This window comes from Notolepis coatsorum (assembly GCF_963971535.1).
Source record: "Notolepis coatsorum genome assembly, chromosome: 14".
Classification (NCBI taxonomy): Eukaryota; Metazoa; Chordata; class Actinopteri; order Aulopiformes; family Paralepididae; genus Notolepis; species Notolepis coatsorum.
In genome coordinates, this window is record NC_140178.1 from 35376240 (window position 1) to 35399509 (window position 23270).

At 42.8% G+C, this 23270-nt stretch overlaps 1 protein-coding gene across 4 annotated transcripts in view; it reads right to left on the reverse strand.

Annotated features, from left to right (window-relative positions):
• Positions 1-12350: 12350 nt before the first annotated feature.
• Positions 12351-23270, reverse strand: part of lasp1 (LIM and SH3 protein 1) — a 77766-nt gene continuing 66846 nt past the window's right edge. The window contains exons 5-7 of one of the 4 annotated variants that reach the window (XM_084328556.1): positions 22444-22606; positions 17424-17521; positions 12351-16390 (exon numbers count right to left, since the gene is read on the reverse strand). In XM_084328556.1, the coding sequence (XP_084184682.1) occupies positions 16217-16390; positions 17424-17521; positions 22444-22606 (435 nt within the window). In that variant the 3' untranslated portion in view covers positions 12351-16216. Of the gene's footprint in view, positions 16391-17423; positions 17525-22443; positions 22607-23270 lie in introns of all 4 variants that reach the window. The other 3 variants (XM_084328558.1, XM_084328555.1, XM_084328557.1) reach the window with 3 other exon arrangements.

A 23270-nucleotide genomic window follows, 5' to 3' on the forward strand; every position in this document is an offset into this window, starting at 1 on the left:
ACCTTTAGAGGTCAATGGATCTAGAATGTAATGCTCCCAAGCACTCAAATGCACATAATGTGCCTTATGTGTACTTTTTACTTTTGGCTGAACACATTTCACTCAATATTTTGAGCTGAATTAGGTTACATTTCCACAAAAGTTTTACCAAATTCCATGGTGTGCTGTGTTAAAGTTAGAGGTTCTATGTAGGATTGCTAGTAACTGTCTAACTGCATATATAACTGTTTCCATTAGAGGGCGCTCTAGGCGGAGCCACTCATGATACCACCAGGTGGCGAGTATATAAAGAGATGTCTCCTCCCCCTCTACCTCTTTTCCACCAGCCTTTCAGTGAGAGGAGAACTCTAGAACTGCTGTTTAACATGTGAATGAATAAACCACGCCAAAGGCTAAAGATAAAAACCATGCCTCTTGACCACATTATTGTCGCCCCATTCTCGAAGACACTCTGATGTCACGAGACCGCCGCCATCTTGGTATAGGGGGGCCATACGGATTTCTAGTATCAAATGCATGTGTTGAGGTCCGTTTTTATTACATGTTTTATCACATTCTTGTTCATTTCATAACATTTTCATACGATTTGTTTTGAAAATATTGAGGCCAACATGGCATTTCACTATTTTGAAAGCCTTTCTGGTGATTCTAAGGCGAGATATGATTCAAAGAAGCTCCCCCTGATTGACTTGACATAATGTCCATACAAAACACATACAGACATGGCCAACTCTCGAATACCCAAATTGAAGCTGCTATGTTACGTTTTGTACTAATAACAAAACAAACACAGAAATCCAAATCGCAAGTTTTATACCATCACGGAGGAAAAAGTGGCTGGCGGCTAACGTTCGGCTAACTATCTCTGGTGTTGTGGTCGTGGTAGCTACATGCTAAGCTAATGTTAATCACATCATATCGAACCGATAGGAGTTTATCTTATCTAATCTTACGTGGTGGTACCACGTGTGCCACTACCCGATCAAACATCCACGTAAGATTAGATAAGATAAGCTCCTATCGGTTCGATATGATGTGATTAACGTTAGCTTAGCATGTAGCTACCACAACCACAACAGCAGAGCGAGTTAGCCGAAAGTTAGCCACTTTTTCCTCCGTGATGGTATAAAAATTGCGATTTGGATTTCTGTTTTTGTTATTAGTACAACGCGTAACACAGCAGCTCTTTGGCATTGTGAAGGACTGAAGAAAATTCCGCTTGATTGTCTTTAATTTGCCGCTTTAACAATCTGTTTCTGCACAAAATGAACCGTACACAATGTACCAGGCGGGGCAGTTTCCCCCCACGCTGCAGTTGCGTAGCAACAACAGGCAGGAAGTTGACTTCGAGAATAGCCAGATTCTTTCAACATGCTGTATATCCTCTCTACGCCGCCCCCATACCTCAAATGGATCCATCATCAGCTCTATTTTCAATCTTTCAAAATGTTCTTATGTACCCCAGTTGCTATTGCATGTACTTATTTGTGTTTCATTACACGTATATGTACATGCTTACCAACTGTTTCGCCTGTTTTATAGCAACACTATCACTGACATCTAAGAAGGGAGATCCCCCCTTGAACGGCCCTTCTAAGGTTTATCCCCTCCACATTGCCTGTGGTGCTTTTTTCCTATTGCTAGGTTTTTAGTGAGTTTTTCCTTACCTTCGCGTGGGGTATGTCTGGGAGTGTTGTATTAATTAATTTATTTTATAATTTATTTTGGAATTGCATGGTGTTTTTTTGTTTTGTTCTTGATTTATTGTGATGTTTCTTCTTGACTTGTTTAAAGAAGACGTGTCCGGCCCATGGGGACATTAACGTGTGTTGTCGGGCCTTACAAATACATTTGATTTGATGTACTGATTATATTAGATTTGATTAGTCATTGCACAAGTACAAGTACAGAGTACAACGTAATGAAGTTGGTGTCTACCCAGAGTGTGAAGAAGCATCAAAGTGCATTGATACAGTGTAACATGTCAAAGGTATGGAGAGTATATGACAAATCTATGGACTAAATATGCTAAGCTAGTACAGTATTATTATATACAGTGGTACGAGTATGAATACACTATGGTAACAAACCAGTCTAGCCCGTGGTTTAACTAATATGAGTAGGTATTGTGACAGATCTCCTCCCCCCTCCTTTGGATATGTGAAGGATGGGAGATACGTCCATCACGGAAGGAGTAGAGTCAATTAGGTAGCTGATTAGTACTGATAGAACACACCTGCACATCATTAGTCCAGCCACATCTCTTTTTTTTTATATTTAATTTTTTTATTATTTTTTAAACATAACATCAAATTAGACACACAAGCATTAACAGTAAACATCCAATGAAATCACCATTTGAATCATTATAAATGTAGTTTACGAGATATATACCTAATACTTGCTATCTAATACCCTACATACATATGCCCCCGGACCCCCACTTGGATAATCCATCCATTTTCATTCGTTTCTAACCAGGCACTACAATTCATATGCTAGCTTTTATTCTCTCCACCACTTCTAACCAGATTGCAATGTTGGTTTCACTGACACCTAAAATTCTTGCTGTAGAAATTTCTAGATAAATCACATCAAGACCTTCCGGCACATTTTTTCCGGTTGAAACCATCGTGATGCTATCAGCTTTTTAGCAGCTGTGAGACAGGATAAAACTAGTCTCTTTAGCTGTATAGGGGCTGCAAACTGAAAAACATCATTCAACAGCAATACAGAGGGGTGTACAGGTATGTTCAGAAATAAGAATTCTGATAATTGCTGGGACACTTCTTTCCAGAATATCTTAACCAGTGGGCAATCCCAATACATGTGCATAAATGTACCCTCATCCCCATTTGTACATAAGGAACATCTGGAGTCTTGTTTAAGTCCCATTCTGTTCAATCTTATAGGAGTCAGGTATGTCCTATGAATATAATTAAGATTAATTTGTTGATGGTCCGGGTTACGTGACGCAATTCGAACGTTTGCCCAGACTTCTTGCCAATCAAAATCTATTTCCAAGTCTGGTATATCCCTCCTCCAGACTGAGTCTAGGGGGAGGATTCCATACGAGGACGTTAGTAAGTGATGATAAAAATCAGATACGAAGCCTCTCGATGTCTCTCTTTCATAGAAGAATTTGTGATATCTGTGGTGCTCAATTGGTATCCTTAATGGGACTCCATGAGCCTTCAAACAATCCAATAACTGTGCGTAAAAATAATATGTGGAACTGGTGAGGTTACATTTTTTATGTATATCTTGATAGCTACAAAAACCCTGTTTGTTGAAAACATCTCCCAATGTGTGTATGCCCTGCTTTTCCCATTTGGGGTATCTTATAGGTCGTTTTCCAATAAGGAGTGCATTGTTATTGAATAGGGGAGTATGACTATGCCATTTATGTTGGTTAGAATATTATTTTTGTGTTTCACGCCATATCCGGATCACATGTGTAATAAGGGGGCCAAATTTAAATTTGCATTGCTTAATTGATAATATGGTGTATACTATGTCCTGCAGTCTACGTGGTGCTACTTATTTTCTTCTAAGTTTCTCCAGGATACAGATGCTTGGGAGTCAAACCAGGTTGTCAGTGGTCTTAAAGAGTACGCTTTAAAATAGTGGTAAAAGTCTGGGAATGCCAAACCTCCGTCGGCTTTGTTTCTCTGTGCGGTGGATCTTTTTATTCATGGTAGTTTGTTATTCCAAATAAATGTATATGCGGTGGAGTGTAATTTTTTCCAGTAACCATCAGGAGGGGGTAACGGTAACATTGAGCTAATGAAGTTGATTCTAGGTAAAACATCCATCTATTGATACTCGTGCCTGTACTGAGTTTTTAAGTTTGGACCACCTGTCAAAGTCGTATTTGATCTTATCTTGGAATTTTATGTAATTGTACTTCACCGTTTGGCTTATAGTAGGGAATACCTCAACTCCTAAACATCTGAAGTGTTTAACCATTGGTATTTTTTCTGGAAGGAGTATATTCTTTGCAGGGGCATTAAGTGGAAGGCCGACTTTGGCCAATTTATCCTAAATCCCGATAGATTACCAAAGTCATCAATCAACTTGAGAAGATGAGGCATTGAGGTGTTAGGGTTTTGCATGAACAATATTACGTTGTCCGCATATAAACTAATATGATGTTGTGTGCCCTTAATTGCAATTGGTTCTATGGATTGGGATTGTCTTATATATTGTGCTAAAGGCTCTAATGATAAAGCGAATAGTCCGGGACTAAGAGGGCAACCCTGTCTGGAAGAGCGCGGAAACCGGAAAGATTTCGGAGGTGATTATACCTGTTGCAATCATGGCCGATGGGTCTTTGTATAATACTTTAATCATATCAATGAATCCTTTTCCTAATCCCATCCTTTCTAGTACTGCCCATAAATAAGACCATTCCAACCTATCAAAGGCTTTCATCGCATGCAGGGACAACATCGCTATAGGTAGGGTGTCATCCTTGCTGGCATCTAGCACATGTAATAACCGTCTTATATTATCCGTGATCAAGCGGCCTCTTATGAAGCCAGTCTGATCAGGATGAACTAAAGACGTCATATGCTTTTGAAGTCTGATGGCTAATACCTTGGAATACAGCTTGATATCGGTTCCGAGGAGGCTCAAGGGTCTATAACTACCGCAATCGGTGGGGTCTTTGTCTTTTTTAAGGAGGACTGTTATGAGTGCAATATTGTCGATCTTATGGAAATTCCCCTCCTTAATTGAGTATAAAATCATATTAAGTAATAGGGGTCCAATTACATCCCAGCATGAGAGGTACATTTCTGGTGGGATACCGTCCCTTCCAGGAGCCTTACCACTTTGCATTTCAGATATGGCCTCCCTAAGTTCATCTAGTGTGATGGGTGTTTCTAACTGTTTAGCGTCATCCTGATAGTTTAGGAAGGTTAATTTGATTAAGATATATGTCCATTTTGTTTTGATCGAAGGCCATTTCTGATTTGTACAAGTTGGAGTAAAACTTTTTGAATGTCTCGTTGATTTTTTTAGGGTCTGTAACAAGTCCTTGCTGTGCCTTAATAGTAGGGATATCTGCAAATTTTGCGTTGGCTCGTATCTGCATAGCTAGTAGGTGTAGGTGACTTGGTTTAGAACCATGAAAGTAATACTGTTGTCTTGTGCTACGTATTTGAACTTCAGATTGTTGTTTTAAAATGGCATTCATCTCTTTTTTTAACACAATAATTTGAGATTCCAATCGAACCGAGTAGTTGTATTGTAAAGAGAAAAATAACGTAGAGTAAAGCGGTTCCAGCTCTGCCAGTTTTGAACTGTACCGATTGCGCATTCTCCAGCAGGAATACAACAAGAGCTTCTTTGAATTGTGTAATGAATTCCTTGTTTTTCAACAATATCGAGTTAAATCGCCATCTTGGGGCTCGGGATGACAGTATACCAAATTATCCTTTTAGGAGTAAATAACAGTGATCTGATAGTGCATTGGGTACCATTTCCACGTCATAGTTATTAAATAGTCTAGGGGATGCAAAAACATAATCTATTCTGGAAAATGTGTTGTGTCTTGCAGATCGACAAGAGTACTTTCGGGTCGTAGGGTTGAGTGATCGCCATAGGTCATTTACACCTGTATTCTTAGACCAATCTTTTAATGCATTAGATGAATTTTTCTGATCATTGGAAAAGGTGGGATAAGATTTATCCATCCCGGGATCCCAAATGGCATTAAAATCTGCGCCAATTATAAATGAGTATTCAGGAAAGTTTAATATTGTTCTGGTAAGTGTAGCATAGAAATTAGCCTCGTAAAGATTTGGGGCATATGCCGCTACCAACGCTATTTTCCTGTTCCTGTATACAATTTTAGTTATGGTTATCCGACCATCTGTATCAGACCATACTTCCTGCAATTCAATATTCAACTTCCGTTTCGCGACTATAGCAACTCCACGGGATCTCGTTCCAAAGGAAGAGTGGCTAATGTTATGATATATGTTGTCCGCTAGCGTTGCTTTGTCTTCCACTAAAAGGTGCGTTTCGCTTAGAAGAGCCACATCAACCTGTTTGTTTTTCATCAGTGTGAGCACACTTTTGCGTTTATGTTTATTTATTCCCCCAGTATTCCAGATCATTATATTTAAACTAGCCATAATCTATACATGTTGTTGTGTACTTGTTAGTAATGCGTCTGGAGTACGAATTCACAATGGATATATATCCAATTATTGAGGTCCCGTTGAGAGCCGAGCTTAAAAACATACATATATACAAATAATCCCCTAAACCCCCCTCCCTCAAAGAGCCGTACAAGTCCAGCCACATCTCACGTGCACACACCCAGTCCCACACACTACATTAACACTAGGTTAGAGTAAGTTGAGCGGAGTAGGAGTTGTGGTATAGAGAGAGATTGTTATTCAGAGTTGCGACGGTGAGAGGTAGTGAAATGTGAGGAGAAAGCCAGTAGGTGTTCTTTGTGTACTGGACCCTGGACTGGCTGAGATTCCCCCTTACTGACCCTGGACTGGACGACTACCCTGAATTGTGAACAATCCCTTTTTCTGTCTGCGAGCCTGTTTTGTGTTTTTGACCCCCGGACTGAATCACAACCATTCTATTGCTTTTCCCCTCTGGATTCTGCCCTGAATTCAATAAATACTTGTATTGATTGATATTGCTCTTGTGTGGACATTCTAATTTGTTTGTATTTGAACCGTGGCGAGCCTGAACACTACCAGGTTCGTCACAGTATGGATATATATACAGATACAGATAAATGATATACAGTATGTACGGTGTTATGCGGATAGACTATATATTGGATATAATGGTATAATGTAAGTAATTATTGGAAGAGATCTATCCTTTCACATAAAAACGATCCATTCGAATTCCAGGGGTCACATTTACCTACAGTTCCCAGTATATAAAACAGCTCTAGAGACAAGGAGCTATTTTTTCCCTTCTTTCTCACACTACACATCTCACCATTGATACAAATTACAATAAATTACATCTGTGGACAAGGGAGAACAAGGAGGATGAATACAGTGAGGTGTTGATATGAGAGAGAAGGCTGCCGGCTTGTAGTGAAATCATCTTTATTTCTTTATCATAACATGTCAAATAAAACCATTGACCATGGCACCAGTAAACAGAACACCTGCCTGTATGGGACAGAAAACCATAATGTTTGGTGGTAAAAACCCATGGATTAGATACATGCATAGTGAAAATGAAGTCAGTGCTCTTCAGACAGGCCTACTGCAGCGAAAAAAACAAACAAAAATCAATTTAACAAGTGTAAACAGACATAACATCTTGAGTCATATTAACTTGATTATCGTAACATCGTTCAACAAAACGATTGGCTATTTCTTTCATACCATTAGAGCTACCCACATTTCCCCAAGGGGATCAATAAAGGAATATCTGATCTTAGTTCCAGTACCAGAGATACAATCTCTGACCTACATTATTATGCCAACGTGTTATTGCACTGAAACACTCCCCCTTGACATAGGCAGAGGGTTTTGATTGTATGGACACACGTGACAACATATTTTGGAAACACTTAAAAAATAAAATGCAGTCATAACACTGATGTCCAACGGGAGCCTAACAAACCAGCTGGTGTACAATCGAACGTTAGCTTAAAAAAGAAAAACGCTTGTACAGAGCAGTCGGCCATACGTTCATGTGGAGATACCGTATTGTCTACTTAATACACACTGCACGTCACAGTTGGATCGAACCGTTTATCACCACAGTGTGTGATCAAAAGGCATATATTATGTCTGAGATACACGCAACCCTAAGAATCCATATAGCATCCATTCTGTTTCTACTGACCCAGTGACTGTGCGCACACACACACGCACACACACATCTAAACAGAGCTACTTCTAAACAGAAATATAGACGTATAGATCTTGACCAGAACACACAGGTTGCAGGTGAGGGCGTGAGGTTACGGTATAGGGTGGGTGATGGTCTTTGTGGGGTAGACTGGTTGGGTGAACGGAAACCCTGATATGTAGGTGGTCATGGTAGGACGACACGGACCGCCGAGACACAGGAAAGGAGAGGGAGACAAACAGACAAACAGAGGGAGACAGAGTATTTCAGCTTCTGCTTCCTGTTCCTTCTTCAGTTGTCGTTCCTCTTCACCTCCCAGTCAGGATGTCATCATGGTCCAGATCTCCTCTCTGAGAAATAGAAACGAGTCATTGACTGAACCGTACCTCCCAGTCAGAATGTCCAGTATGTCCTCCACGAAACACAGAAACTGAGGCTATATATACCCCCCCTTACCCAATGTATTACTGGATAATTATTCCATACAATCCCAAATTGACCTCCTATGTCGTACGATGATATAAAGAGCTATGACCAATCGTGGCTCAACAGCACCTGATTTCACCCGTTTCGTCACACCCTCCTTTATTCCCCACAGTACAGCATATACATATTCTTTCTCAAAACGACATGTGTGAAACATTTACTTCAATTCGGGTGAGATGTGGCGTGTCCTTACCATTGTCCGTTTGTCCATGATGGTAACAGACGAGAGGGTGCGGGAGAGGCAGCCTGCACATCCTCCACGCACATCTCGCTCCGACCGCGTCCATCATGGCACGAACAGCGCTCACATCACAAAATGTAGATGATGTAGGACAGGAAAACGAGTCCCATGATCGCGAAAAACATCAACAACAAGATGTCCAACATGATGACGGGCGGGGGATGCAAGGAATGGGTTGATGCAGGTGTGAGGGTGAAAACACGCAGCAACAGAAACCACCTCCGGCGCAGATCGGAGAAGATCGGAAATCACCGGAGCGAAATTAACCCGTGCGGTCGGGTCCCTCCTCCCTCTTTGCCAGATGCGTTCCAGCAATATTGTTTGCGTGGGAAATATATTGTTGTTTGTCTGCCGCTCTTACGTCATCTATATCGAATTCCCAGTTTAACAAGGCATTTAGAAAATGCCTGTTACTATTCCCATCTCTGCTGCTAAATATTCCATCCCACTGTATTGTTATTTTTATTCGAATAGTATATACTTGACCACATCGTGCAGTTTTACAGCCCTGGCCTATATATATATATTTTTTTTTTTATATATAATTCTATTGTGCTTCTTTTTTAATTTAGTTTATATTCCATTTTATTCCACCTTTTTATTTTATTCTCCTGTAATTGTTTGTCTGTTTAGCACCAAAAACGACCAAATCAAATTCCTTGTATGTGAAAACTACATGTCAATAAAGACCTTTCTGATTCTGATGCTTCCCTTGACTGTCACATAGGCTTGACATTGATCTAATAAGCATAGATGCACGGGGCTTTCAGAGCCAGGCTGCATTGGATCATGATTCAGGCGAGAAGTGGAATGGAGGGGAATGCTTCCATCACACATCTCGTTTTCTCAGTAGCCTACATCAGACATTGTATTGGGGGTTGCCTGGTTGTGGTACAATGGTGGGTTACATCTGTGACAGCAGGGCTGGGACACAGACGTTTCTGGGGGAGGGGTGTTTTTTACGTTTACATTTGACATTAGTCATTTAGCTGACGCTTTTATCCAAAGCAACTTACACGTTCTGTACAAGTCAGCACGAAGGGTACAACTCTGGCAGTTAAGGGTAAGTACGATTGTTGGTCAAACAGTGTCGAACTTGAGTGCTACAGTCTTCAATGCATAGTAATATAGACATGTATTAGCTCAGTAGGTATACAATGTAGACACGGTAGATTACTTTGTAGCAAAGTGCATACTAGTAAAGTCACATGGGCACCGCCTTTTGCCTGCCCCATTTCGAGTGGAGATGGAAAACTAAAGATAAAAAAATAAAACACCTATAAACACTTTCTAAGTGGGTACTTTCAGAGGTAGAACGCAATTTACCATTTAAAGTATTTTTTACTCAAGTACAATTTCAAGGTACTTTTACTACATTTTCAAAGGACATATTGTACTTTTTACTCTACTACATTCAGCTGAACCCATCAGTTAAAAGATTTTGCATAGAAAACATGGCAAAAATCTACGAAGATTGTGTAGCCTACTTTCAAATTTGAAGCCTGTCAACTTCAAGAGGACATAATCAGAGGCAGCGAAACTGGACCACATATTACCACTTTAACAAAACCTTTAGAGGTCAATGGGTCAAGGGTCGAATGCTAGCACTGGAATACGTAAGGGATAATGTATAGCTACGAGGTCATTGTCGCAAAATAATTGACCGACAGAGTTTAAAATACAGAGGCGCCTCGCCGAGGTGTTTTAAACGTCAGTGAAGGTCAATTATTTTGCGACAATGATCGAGTATAGCTATACATTATCCCGCTTATTACATGGCTAACTTACTAACAATATACCTAATTAATTTTAGATCGACAAGACGAGATCAAATGCAGACGCAGTTCTGTTCTGTCGCTCCCGCTGTCAGTGCAGCCGGCAGGTGTGTCTGATTGGCTGCACTGATGCAGTGTGTCAGTGGGCTTGATTGCGAACAGCTGCGCACAGCGGTCATTATTGTTCGGCAGAGGTCCGCTATCGAGTAATAACGGACCTCTGACGAGCGCTATTGACCAATCACAAGCAAGCATTTCGGCGATTGTGAAAACGCCATGTAATAAACACATAATGTAGAACGCAAACTTAAATTTTGTATACATCCAATATCAAATACTTCTCTTGTTTTACTTAACCTTCTGTCGGGTGGCAGTGAAAGGGTTAAGTACAATTTTGAATGGAGTACTGGGGTATTTCTACTTTACCTTGTGTGGTGTTCGGGTCTGTGGGACCCCTTTTTAATGTTTACTAAAAGAGAAATTATACAATTATTATTCTTTAACCTGAGACCCATTGAGTGGTGCGCTCAGCAGAGCGTACTACGGGTATTGCACTACCACCCCTGCAGGACTTATATAACAGGAGGTGCAAATCCAGAGCCTGCAGAATAATGAAAGACCCCCACCACCCCAACAACAGCCTATTCAAGCTGCTGCGGTCAGGCAAGCGCCTATGGACACACGCTGCGAGAACAGAGAGACTCCGGCTCAGCTTCTTCCCCCAGGCCATCAGAACACTGAACTCTCCACTCACAAGTACACATGAGCACACACAACACTCATGCTGCAACCGCTAAAACAATTCACTTTAAACAAAATGTCACTTTAAATAATGGAAAAAGTCACTTTAAAGGAAGGAGGTACTGTATAGTATAGACACATAAAGAGTTAAAATTGTAAATTGTATAGTGTACATAGGAACCAGTTTCTCAGGAACTTAGCATTTCTCTTTTTTTATCATGCAGATCTCGTGTCTTACCTATTTTATTTTATTCTATGCCTATTTTATTATTGTATTTTGCACAATCAATGCGGGCATGACCACCTGCATTTCACTGTATGCCCTGGTATGTATGTGACAAATAAACCTCTTGATTCTTGATTGGCCATGGCTCATTAACATATAAAATAAGATTTTCATTGAGTGCTCACAGTGCACCTCCACTACTAATTTCTAGTACTTTCATACATGGTGTTCGGGTCCACTGGACCCAAAAGTGTGGAGATTGTAGGTGAAAACAAGTAAATATGGTAAAAAAAAAAAGAAGAAAAAATCACTGTGTACCTTCACCTTGTTTCACGAATCTTTCAAGATAAACGTAATTTATTCCATTCATGTCTCGATTACAATGGCTTATTTTTTTCTCACGTTTTCTCACAAAATAATAGGACTTTTATTGATAAATGTGATCTAGCAAAGATACATGGGAAATATTCACCATATATGTTGTCTAGACTGCTTGTAATTGAGATAGTTTAACATTATGTTATGGCTTTATTGTTTTAAAATCCCAATAATGTTGTGGGTTCACCAGACCTGCAAACATTGGGTGAGTAACAAAAACACAACAGTTAAGGAACTGTGTATTTCTTCCACCACAGTGGAAAACTAAAATCTATATCCAAAACACAATACCCTTTCTAAGTGGGCACTTTCAGTCAAGAGGGGGGCGGGGGTGACGGGTGACTCAGTTGTGCCGAAAAAATACTGCCTGCCGAAAAAGGACTGCACAAACGTGAACGCACAAAAAAAAATTATTTTAGTTTTTGTTTCTATCTTTAGGCATAGGGTTAGCAGCCTTAGGGGTCTCAGATGCAAGAATATCGAATTGGGTCAATGTGACTTTGCTATCCTGCATTAGGCAGTCTTATTTCGGCAGGCAGTCCTTTTTCGGCACAATACCCCCCTTGGACTCTATCCATGCCTGTATGACGGAGTTGTGTCATGCATGAGGGTCAGTTACACTGTATAAGAGGTAGTAAAAACAAGTCTTGAGTAAAAATGACATTTTATTGAATCGGCAGAATCATAAGTACAATTCGAAGTGCTGTAACAGGGCAACAAGAGATGATATCAGGTCCTTAAACTGAACTGTAATATTCTAATCTTGAATATGCCAATATGCATGGTATGTATCTTTATTCCCGTTTAGAAAATAACAAAATGATATATCAAAACAAAATAAATCATTTTAGATGGAACGCAGAAAGTCAATCTGAGCGCTAGGTCAGTGTTCGTGGATTACATGATTTCAATCTGCACATCTGTCTATATACCAGCATCATAGAAGCAGGGAATGATTCATCCGAAGCACAGTGTAGGAGCCTACGATGAAGGATGAGGATAGAAGGAGGACCTCATGGGATGATAAATGGTACTAGATAAGACAAGAGTGGAATCAGGGTTATGATATTATGACGTCATGGTACAGTGGATGCAGTTCGAGAAGATTTCCATAGTGGAAGAAGAGTGTAATTTGGCGCAAAGAGGTTAACTCCTGACTAATAACATCCAGGTCACTCTACTTGCCCCGCAGGGAAGTTTAGCATGTCACAGTCATTCTCTAAACCCCCACCCCACCCCAGTCCCATGCCACTTACATCTGCCTATCAAACACCTTGCCACTGTGGTCGACATACAATCTCAAGCCACACTCCCATAACACTAGCTGTCTTTGGCCCGCTTGTTCATTTCCAAAAGGACACAGCAGACAGACAACCACGACTTCCAAGACAAAAGAAGCGGTCGACCCCTGCACCCAGAACTGGCTTGGATTCCAGTCATTTAAAAGACAATGTAACCCACACAGCTAGGGCTACAATTTTTAAAGGTCGAGGGGGATTTTTGAGGAAGTTAACGTGACCCAGGAAAACACTCTGTTCACTGCAAGCCAAACCAACTTCTCATTCTTCTATCTTCACCTACGGTGAAACACGGGGGGGGGGGGGGGACAGTTAAAAACCTCAATTCAACCCTAGTATCCGCTTTGCCGATAAAGTAACTCTCGCAGAGAACAGGTTAATGTAAAATACAGGCATAATGTGTTCTTTCCCGGCAAACCTGATTATTTTGCCAGTTTGAGGTGTGTTGTGTTTTTATTTTCCGATTTCAGTGATCATCTTCATCAGCACACTGTCACAATTTCATCACATTAGAAACTTTCAAAAATGATATGAATGTTAACACATTGACTTCCTCTCTGACACGTTGCACCACACTGGGTCTTTTTTTTTCATTTTTATTTTTTACTCACATAATTTCCCCATAACCACATTCACAAAAATATTAACCTTAACCATAACTTGATTTCGTCCGCAGGCAAGCCACTTCCCAAAGCACCGAGACCTGTAAAAACATTTTCGCATCCTCTCCCCCCTCTCTTTTTATGATACATATACAATTGTACAATGTCAGCTAGCTACATAGTGAGAGCCTTGTTATCTTTTTATAAAGCTGAATATTCTAAGCCCCTTCCCCCCTCTCATGTCTGTGACAGTCACAGTGCATTACAGGAGAAGAATGAAACGCCAGGGGAAAGAGGGAAGTATAAAATATGAAGTATGAACAGGGGCCGATGACATCGTCACACCGTCATGAAATGGCCGAGTGGCGTTTTTTCTGAAGGCCCGACGCCCGTCCTTCTAGAGGATAAAGGGTTATATAGGAAGGAATACAGCGTCGCTTGAAGTTACCGTCGTCAAGCAGCGACTCGACTCGCTCGGTCGCGAAACAAACACAATATTACTAAGCGATGCATTTGTCCCCCTCCCCGGACATATAGTCTTCATAGGGCCTTGACGGTTACTACAGTACACTCAAAAAGGTTCATGAATATTTACGAGTCAGCCAGTGCTGTTCCAGAACGTTGCTCTCTGTTTTTCGAGCCTCAAGGACAAGAGATAGGGTTACGGAGACACCTCTTGGTCATGAGTTGGCACAGCTGAGCAGCCTGGGGCCGACTTATCATTCATCACATATAGGTAGCCAGCACCTTGGGGCTGAGACAGAAGAGGTTGACCCCCTCCCCTCCCCAGCACAACATATCCAGCTCTGTGATTGCACATGTCTAGATAAAACTAGTCTGCCCTGGTTCATAAATCAACATGTTTTATTTTCCTCTATTTGATACATTAAAAAAAAGCCTCTTACAATAACGAGAAAAGAAAAACAATTTGAAAACAGCATCAGAGTAACAACAATTAACCTATCTCAAGCCCCGCCCTCTTCCCTTGATCCTCCAATCGCAACTGCTGCCTTCCTCGGAAAGAGACAGTTGTGGTTGGAGGATCAAGAGACGAGGGCAGGGCTTGAGATAGATCAATAACATTTACCACAGCCATGGGCATTTGTTTTGGGGGGGGGGGGGGGGGGGGGTCGACAATTGGGTTCAACAATTTCACACACATCATGAAATAGGGACTGGAATGTTCAATCACAAAAAACAAACAATGGAATGATGACTTAAAAAAAAAAGATTCACAGAGTGGTATACAGAGTTGTGCTTGGCCGGCCGTCTCTCTTCGACTAGTCTACCCTTTGAACGGTCACCCTCCGGAGCGCTGGGCAGGGACTGGGCCTCTCGTTCACGTCTCCTCCTTGTTTTAACCAGAATAATCATCACCATCACTCGACGTTCTCCTCAAGACCGGAGGCTTTCACACTGCGGGTGCTGAGGAACGAGGGCGTACTGTATGTACATGTATTCACACCACCTGAGGTGACGTCATGGATCGTTAGAAGTAGATTAGAGGGGCGTTTTGCTCTGCGTTGTCCCCTAACTTGTCCCTGATTCCTCCTGATATCCGACCCGCGAGAGGCGAAAAGGGCAGAGGAGGCGCACTTAAAAGTTAGGATCAGATTCCAGTTTCATGACAATGCAGTGCTGGACAACGTAAGGGCACACAAAAGAGAGCGTGTGATACGGAAAAATGTGTTATGTTGATATATAAATATATAAATCCTCTCTGTTAAGACTGATAGCTGGCCGCCTGACACGGCCGCAATATGGGGTTACTGAGCTCCATGGAATGTACACAAGTCAAATATTCAAGCTTAGTTTTCCACTGCAACTCTTAATCTCAGCAGTGAGATTCTAACACTGCGCTTCCAGTCTGGCCAAGATCACACTGTAAAATTAAAAAACAAAAACAAAATCTGAAGAAAAACAAACAAATATTACGCTTTCCGAAGACGCCACACCCACATTCCAAACTTATTTTCAATGCAGTGCAATGACTGCAGCCGTACGCTGCCATGGTAACCGTGTGTTGACTGACAGCGGTGGGGGGGGGGGGTCCTTATTTTTCTTTTCTAGTCTTATATTTTCTTTGCATTAGGTTGTGCTGGGATTGGAAGTGCTACAGCTAGGATGGAAGTGTGTGTGTGTGACATGGCATGACCCTGTGTGACATGGCATGACCCGACATACTGCGATGGAACACGTGTTCATCTTTTCGAAAGACTTTTTTTACCCCCAAATTCCACTTGCGACGAGAGCGCGAGCAGAGCGGGGATTCGAGAACAACAAGAGACAAGAGGATGACGAGACATCCAAACAGGGGGGGGGGGAGACACACAAGACATCAGCACAGACAGAAAGAAAGGCGGGGCAGGCAGGTAAAGACGGATAAGAGAGACGGAAAGACAAGAGAGGGTCTGTGGCTGGGAGAGCTGAGCGATGAGCGCGGATGAGGGATGCAAAGGGAGAGGGGGGGGGTCTCACACAGGACAGATCAGAGAACAAGAGTCAAACCAAAAGAGAAAGAGAATTAAGATGAGATGGCACTGGGCTTTTTATATCCATCTGTCCCTCCCTTTCTCTACCTTCTCCTCCTCGTTTCTCTCTCTTTCTCTCTCGCTCTCTCAGATGGCCTCCACATAGTTAGCGGGCAACATGCCCTGCAGTTGGGTGCGCTCCACGCGGCCGTACATCCAGCCCTCGTCGATCGGCTGCACGTCCACGATCACATCTCCGTCCTTGAAGGATACCTCGTCCTCGTCCGCGGCGGCGTAGTCGTACACCGCCCTGTACCGCCTCTGGAGACGCACAGGGAAACAAGCAGCACGCAGTTAGCTACTGGGTCAAGAGTCTATTGGATTCAAATGTATTGTCGTCATACAGCACGAGTACAACGAAGAGAAGCATCCAACCAGAGTGCAAATATAACAGTAAAGTGCAATAAAAATATACAGGTGATTAAACTGATTATAAAATATATACATTATTATTACTGAGCAATAGCGCTAATCAGATGTATCCAACAGCATTTTGTTCTCGATTCATTGTGATGTTTCTTCTTGACTTGTTTAAAGAAGACGTGTCCGGCCCATGGGGACATTAACGTGTGTTGTCGGGCCTTACAAATAAATTTGATTTGGTTTATGTACAGAGTTGTAGTATTAATATGTACAGTGATACAGGTATAAACTAAAGACACTATGGTAGTAAGTCATACTGGCCAGCAGCGTAACTAGTAAGAGTAGGTAAGGGATATGTACAGATATAGATATAGTATCTACAGATATGTAAAGAGGATTGTGTGCAGGTACAGACAGCTGTGGATAGATAGATATATACAGTAAGAAGAAATATATCATGTATACGGTATATACAGCATTATTGTACATGCCATCATACAGAGTTATACGAGTTATATGCAGGTGTATAAGTACGTATATAGAAGGATTATATGCAGATTATTCAAATATATATGCGGTAAATATATAAATGCATATATATGGTATACAGCACTATTAACTAGAAAGGGGCTGCAGTTACTAAATGTAATCCCCCCCCTATCTGATCAAAAGATGCGATGTTGTAGGATTGCGTCTACAAAGGCTTTCTCTACATCCTGTTGAACGATCACTACATGTTCTCGCTCTCAATCCCCGATGTACATTTACACCCGGATTGCACCCAGACTAGGTAGAATACAGTTTCATGCATCCCATTTGTAAATGATACAAATCTCACTGAAACAAAAATGTGAGCGTGCCGTGGGCAAAAAAAAAAGAAGAAGCACATGGCCTTCGCCATCACAGCGGGAGGAGAGAACGGGAGACCTACCCCGGTGCTGGGAGGAATTGCGGCGGCTGCCTGGCGCACGGGTTCAGGAGCAGCAGGTTCATGGTGGTAGTTCTGGGAGGCAGCAGGGGGCTGGAACGCTGCTGAGAAAACAAGCAAGAGGATGATTAACTTCCTGGCGAACTACAACATCCCCCCCACCCTCCCACACAGCTACAATTAGCCTATTATGCTGTTGCACTTGTAAGTCTCTCTGGATAAGACTGAGCACCTACTAAATGCCTAAAATGTAAAATATGAATGTAGCGAAGCTGTAGGGTGTCTGTTGAGCATGCAGACATGTTTTGCTTACATCTGACCCGATGAAGACGGAGTGCCCTTCAAACCGAAACGCAGCGATTGATTGGTCTGCAGACATTTCACTCACACTGAGCAGAGGACAGGACACTGAAACAGGTCCAATAACTGTCTGCCACCACATCGTCTAAGATAAGCAGACCTATACTGTTGGCTACATCAAAAGACACCCAGCTGGTTTACAAACGCCAGGACCAAGACCAGCGAGGTTGAAATGCATTGGCATGGATTTCCTGCACTTTCATGAATTGACTTATGGACATAATACTAACGCATCACCACGGTGCTCACGAAGCCCACGACAAAGCTCTGTCCCCACCCACTCCAACTCAGATAAAACAGCAGTTTTCTTTGCAGTGTTTCTACACCCACTCCAACTCAGGTCTCTCTCCTGCCTCCTCTTCTACCTATCAGTCTCTCCTGCCTCCTCTTCTACCTATCAGTCTCTCCTGCCTCCTCTTCTACCTATCAGTCTTTCCTGCCTCCTCTTCTACCTATCAGTCTTTCCTGCCTCCTCTTCTACCTATCTGTCTCTCCTGCCTCCTCTTCTACCTATCAGTCTCTCCTGCCTCCTCTTCTACCTATCAGCCTCTCCTGCCTCCTCTTCTACCTATCAGTCTCTCTCCTGCCTCCTCTTCTACCCATCTGTCTCTCCTGCCTCCTCTTCTACCCATCTGTCTCTCCTGCCTCCTCTTCTACCCATCAGTCTCTCCTGCCTCCTCTTCTACCCATCAGTCTCTCCTGCCTCCTCTTCTACCCATCAGTCTCTCTCCTGCCTCCTCTTCTACCTATCAGTCTCTACTGCCTCCTCTTCTACCCATCAGTCTCTCCTGCCTCCTCTTCTACCTATCAGTCTCTCTCCTGCCTCCTCTTCTACCTATCAGTCTCTCTCCTGCCTCCTCTTCTACCCATCAGTCTCTCCTGCCTCCTCTTCTACCTATCAGTCTCTCCTGCCTCCTCTTCTACCCATCAGTCTCTCTCCTGCCTCCTCTTCTACCTATCAGTCTCTCTCCTGCCTCCTCTTCTACCTATCAGTCTCTCTCCTGCCTCCTCTTCTACCTATCAGTCTCTCCTGCCTCCTCTTCTACCCATCAGTCTCTCCTGCCTCCTCTTCTACCTATCAGTCTCTCCTGCCTCCTCTTCTACCCATCAGTCTCTCTCCTGCCTCCTCTTCTACCCATCAGTCTCTCTCCTGCCTCCTCTTCTACCTATCAGTCTCTCTCCTGCCTCCTCTTCTACCTATCAGTCTCTCCTGCCTCCTCTTCTACCTATCAGTCTCTCTCCTGCCTCCTCTTCTACCTATCAGTCTCTCTCCTGCCTCCTCTTCTACCTGTCCATCTGTCTGGTAGGAGATGCAGTGATTCCGATAGTGCTGCCAGATACTTAGTGCTTTGATACCAGGATACAACAGTGTTAACAGAGGTTTTCGCCAAATACTAGCATTAGAAATCTGATACCAAGAGATGTGTGAACAACATGTCAGAAGTCAATGAGACGCAACTTGAATTTCTACACTTCTGGCACAAAAGAAGCAAGTTCAATCTCTCTGATGATAAGATAAGACATTCCTTCATTGATCCCCTTGGGGAAATTCAGGCGCCATAGCAGCATGAGGGAGGGGAGGTGCAGGTATGGGCAGGGTAATAGTAGAAAGACATAAATATAGGCGATAAAATTTGATCTGAATATAAAAATGAGAAAAAATAAACAGTGTAAACAAAGGTGCAGATGAGGGTCTGTATGCCCTTTTATATGTTACAATAAATATAGCCTAGATTTTTTTTTTAGGTGAATATATACTATGAGCAGAGGGGCGGGGCTGGAACGTGAAGGTGTGGCCAGTGGAGGTGGGCTGCAGAGGCTTTGTAGCCAGTTCCACCACAAGGCTCCTGAAGGAAGTAGGGATCAGAGGACAGGCCCAACGAAAGGCAATCAAAGAACTTGCCACTGCAGCAGAACGGAGCAGTCACTGGTTGTGGCTGAAACGTAGAGACGCATCATGGGCTGCTAAATGAACATGTGGTGCCACCGTGCGACACACACCCAGGCCTGATCAGCCTGTGGTGGGCCAACCTCGGCAGAGGGTGTATTGTGATAAATGGCCGAAACAACCAATGAGGTCGGGGAACACAACTGAAGATGTGTCGTACTGGTGATCATCACGTGATCATTGCCAAATTCCACCCCACTCCAACCACATTCAATTGTTGTGCTGAATATTTAGGGATCTTTAACAACTAGTCCTATTAAGAATCCTGAGTAAGAGTAAAAGTATACACAAGGTACCCTAACTGGCATGATAAATGTCATACGTTGTCGTCCGTGCAGAATTTGGTGGTTAACTCTTTAAATGCCATGCCTGGTTTTCCATTTTACCGCTTGAATGCCACCATCCGCGCCAATGTTAACGTTAATATCGCCTAATCTATGTTTTAAATTATGGCTATGTGTCTAATCTGCCCATCGCATTATCAAAGACTATGTTCCAGACAGTGCTGTGAAGGCAGATTGTTTTTTTATCGCGTCGTTGCCGTTTCAGAGCAGTTAGAAAAGCCCCCGTTTTGATATAAAAAACAACTCATTCTGGAGCATTCTATGAAAATCGTCTTTTAGTGGAATATTCCACAACGTTGATATTCGTCGGCCTTTTTATGAATCGTTTTCAAATAAACGCTAGATGATCAATATTATACGTGCACGCACGCACATTACGGCCGCGCGCGGACAATCGCCTTGTTGATTTCCTCTCGGACTTTTACAGTGAAAACGAAAGAAGAGATTTCACAAAACAGCTTATAACTTCATCAAAATTACTCTGATTATCCTACCACTGATAACATAGAGTCCTTACCTGACATCAAATGGTATCCAACTGGTATATTCCAATTCCTGATCACCATTCGAAAAAATCGATACGTGTATGGATCCAACGCGACACAGTGGTTCTCCATGATCCGCGGAGATCTGAGGCTCCAGAATGAACTCTAGTAACCCCGGCTGGATCAGTGAACTGGAAAATGTGGAGTACCGGATTTTTTTCCCCATTCATTTTCATTGAGTCCATTCCAAAATCACTTATGTCATCTGGGAGACGACAGGGGGCGCTTTTTTCCACAGTGATCACCGGCGCAGCTCGGCAATACTCGGGTAGGCTCGGGTGATGCAATAATTTTTCAGATCGCAAAAAAAAAAAAAAAAAAAAAAATCCGAGAAATCTCGTGAGTGGCTAGCAACCACCTATAAAAAAACACGAGAAATCTCGTGAGTGGCACTGAAAGAGTTAAGAGTCAGACACACTTAGTGGTCAGACATTCCCAATAGTTAGAGTTCCCCGGTGAAAATGGCTTATTATTTCTCAATTCTCTTTATCCAAAAGGACCACAAACTAATGTTTTAACTGTGTAAATGTTAGTAAAAGTAATGGATCGTCTGGGTAACACGATCAGTAAGACGTTCTTCCCAATCCCAACTATGGCTGGCGTCTCGCTAGGAAAGCCCAGGGCTTTGGGAGAGAGTGAATTCCAAAGCGTGACAAGCCAAGACGTGCATCTGTTGCCTCTCGCTTCTGCCTTATTACACAACTCCTCACTTAACATCACAACAATGCCTCTCTGTGTTCGAGGTGTTGACTAGAGGGGGTGAAAAGAAACATGTCGCTACAGTTACACCGGTCACCCACAGGCCTGTTTATAGGCAGAAAACAAGCAATGTGTGTGCTGTGTGCTCCCTCCACAACTGCTGATACAGTGCTGGTCTATATATAATGGGAGACGGATACAACATGAGTGTTCAGTGAGCCTCGTTTCTCAATATTTATGTATGTGTAAAAAGTTCAAATACTGAGCCACGAATATGCATGTCAACTGTTTCCAAGGACTCATTATCATCTAAAATGGACTGCATAATATACTAATATAGCGCTTTTATCCAAAGTGCTTTACATGCCTCACATTCACCCGTTCACGCACACATTCACACACCGACGGATGAGGCAACCATGCAAGGTGCCAACCTGCTCATCGGGAGAAGTTAGGGGTTAAGTGTCTTGCTCAATGACACTTCCGACACGCTGCTGGGAGGAGCCGGAATCTAACCGGGAACCTTCAGATTACCAGACGACCGCTCTACCTCCTGAGCCACTGACTGAGTGACTATTTAAGATAAAATAAGATATTCCTTTATTGATCCCCTTGGGGAAATTCAGGCAGCATGGGGGAGGGGAGGTACAGGTATGGGCAGGGTAATGGTAGAAAGACATAAATATAGACAATAAAACTTTATCTAATCACATATGAGAACAGTAAGCAATAGAATTAACTCTGAATATAAAACTAACTCGAAAAATAAACAGTGTAAACAAAGGTGCAGATGAGGGCCTATATGCCCTATTGGTTATATATCGGTTACAATAAATATAGGCAATAAACTATTTGAATGAATATATACTATGAGTAAGAGTAAAGGTAAACAGTACACACAAGGTACAGTATACACATGGTGGTACCCTAACTGGCATGATGTACATTGTAGTCCGTGCAGGTTTCGGTGTCACATTTAGTGGTTAAGAGACACACTTAGTGGTCAGACATTCCTAATAGTTCTCGAGTTCTGCAGCTGTTAAAAGGCTACACGTACAAATTGTTGTGTATTTTGTTGTGATAAATGAGGTCCACTGCGTGCAGGTGAGGGACGGGAGCACTGGTACCTGGGGTGGGTTTGCTGGGCTGATGAGGTGGGGCCTGATAGAGGTCCACTGCGTGCAGGTGAGAGACGGGAGCACTAGTACCTGGGGTGGGGTTGCTGGGCTGATGAGGTGGGGCCTCTCCTCCTCCCATCCTGCTCCTCTCAAACTCCTCATGGTACTTAATCTGCAATCAGACCAAAAGACACACACAAATGTCATTCAGTATGTAGGCCATACAGTTCCTTTTGTTCTCACAACTATTTCAGATCAGACCCCAAACTTCCCTTCTTCGTCTCAGAACCGAAGAAGAACCGTCCCCAAATCCAATAAACGTGGCTGTACTCAAACCTAGCCCCTTTCCCCATCTACTGTCATGGGGGACCGCCCGTTAATCTGCTTTGTGCCATCCCAAACACCTTTTTTGGGGGGGGGGGGGGGGGTTTGCAAACCAGTGAGGAATCTTCTGGTACTCTCTTCTGGAATCTATGAAATATGTAGTTCATCTTATAACCACCAGGTGTCTCCCACACGCAACCTCCCACCGCCGGTCTGTGGGTCTGATAGGTGGGGCGCCGCTACTATGTTTTGCTGTACTGCGAACTGGAAGCAGGCTTCCATGACACAGAGGAAATGACATCTCAGCCCCGGAAGTCGTGTGACCTCAGAGGGTTGCCTAGCGACGGTCGCTGACACATCAGGAGGAGCAGGTGAAGTGAGAGAAGGAAGGAAGGAAGGAGGAACCACATCACAGCGACTGAGGCCACATTCAAACAAACACAATGCAGGAGGGAGAAACAACACGGCACCGACGCGGTTAGGTGCCAAACGCAACCAAAATGTCACGGTGT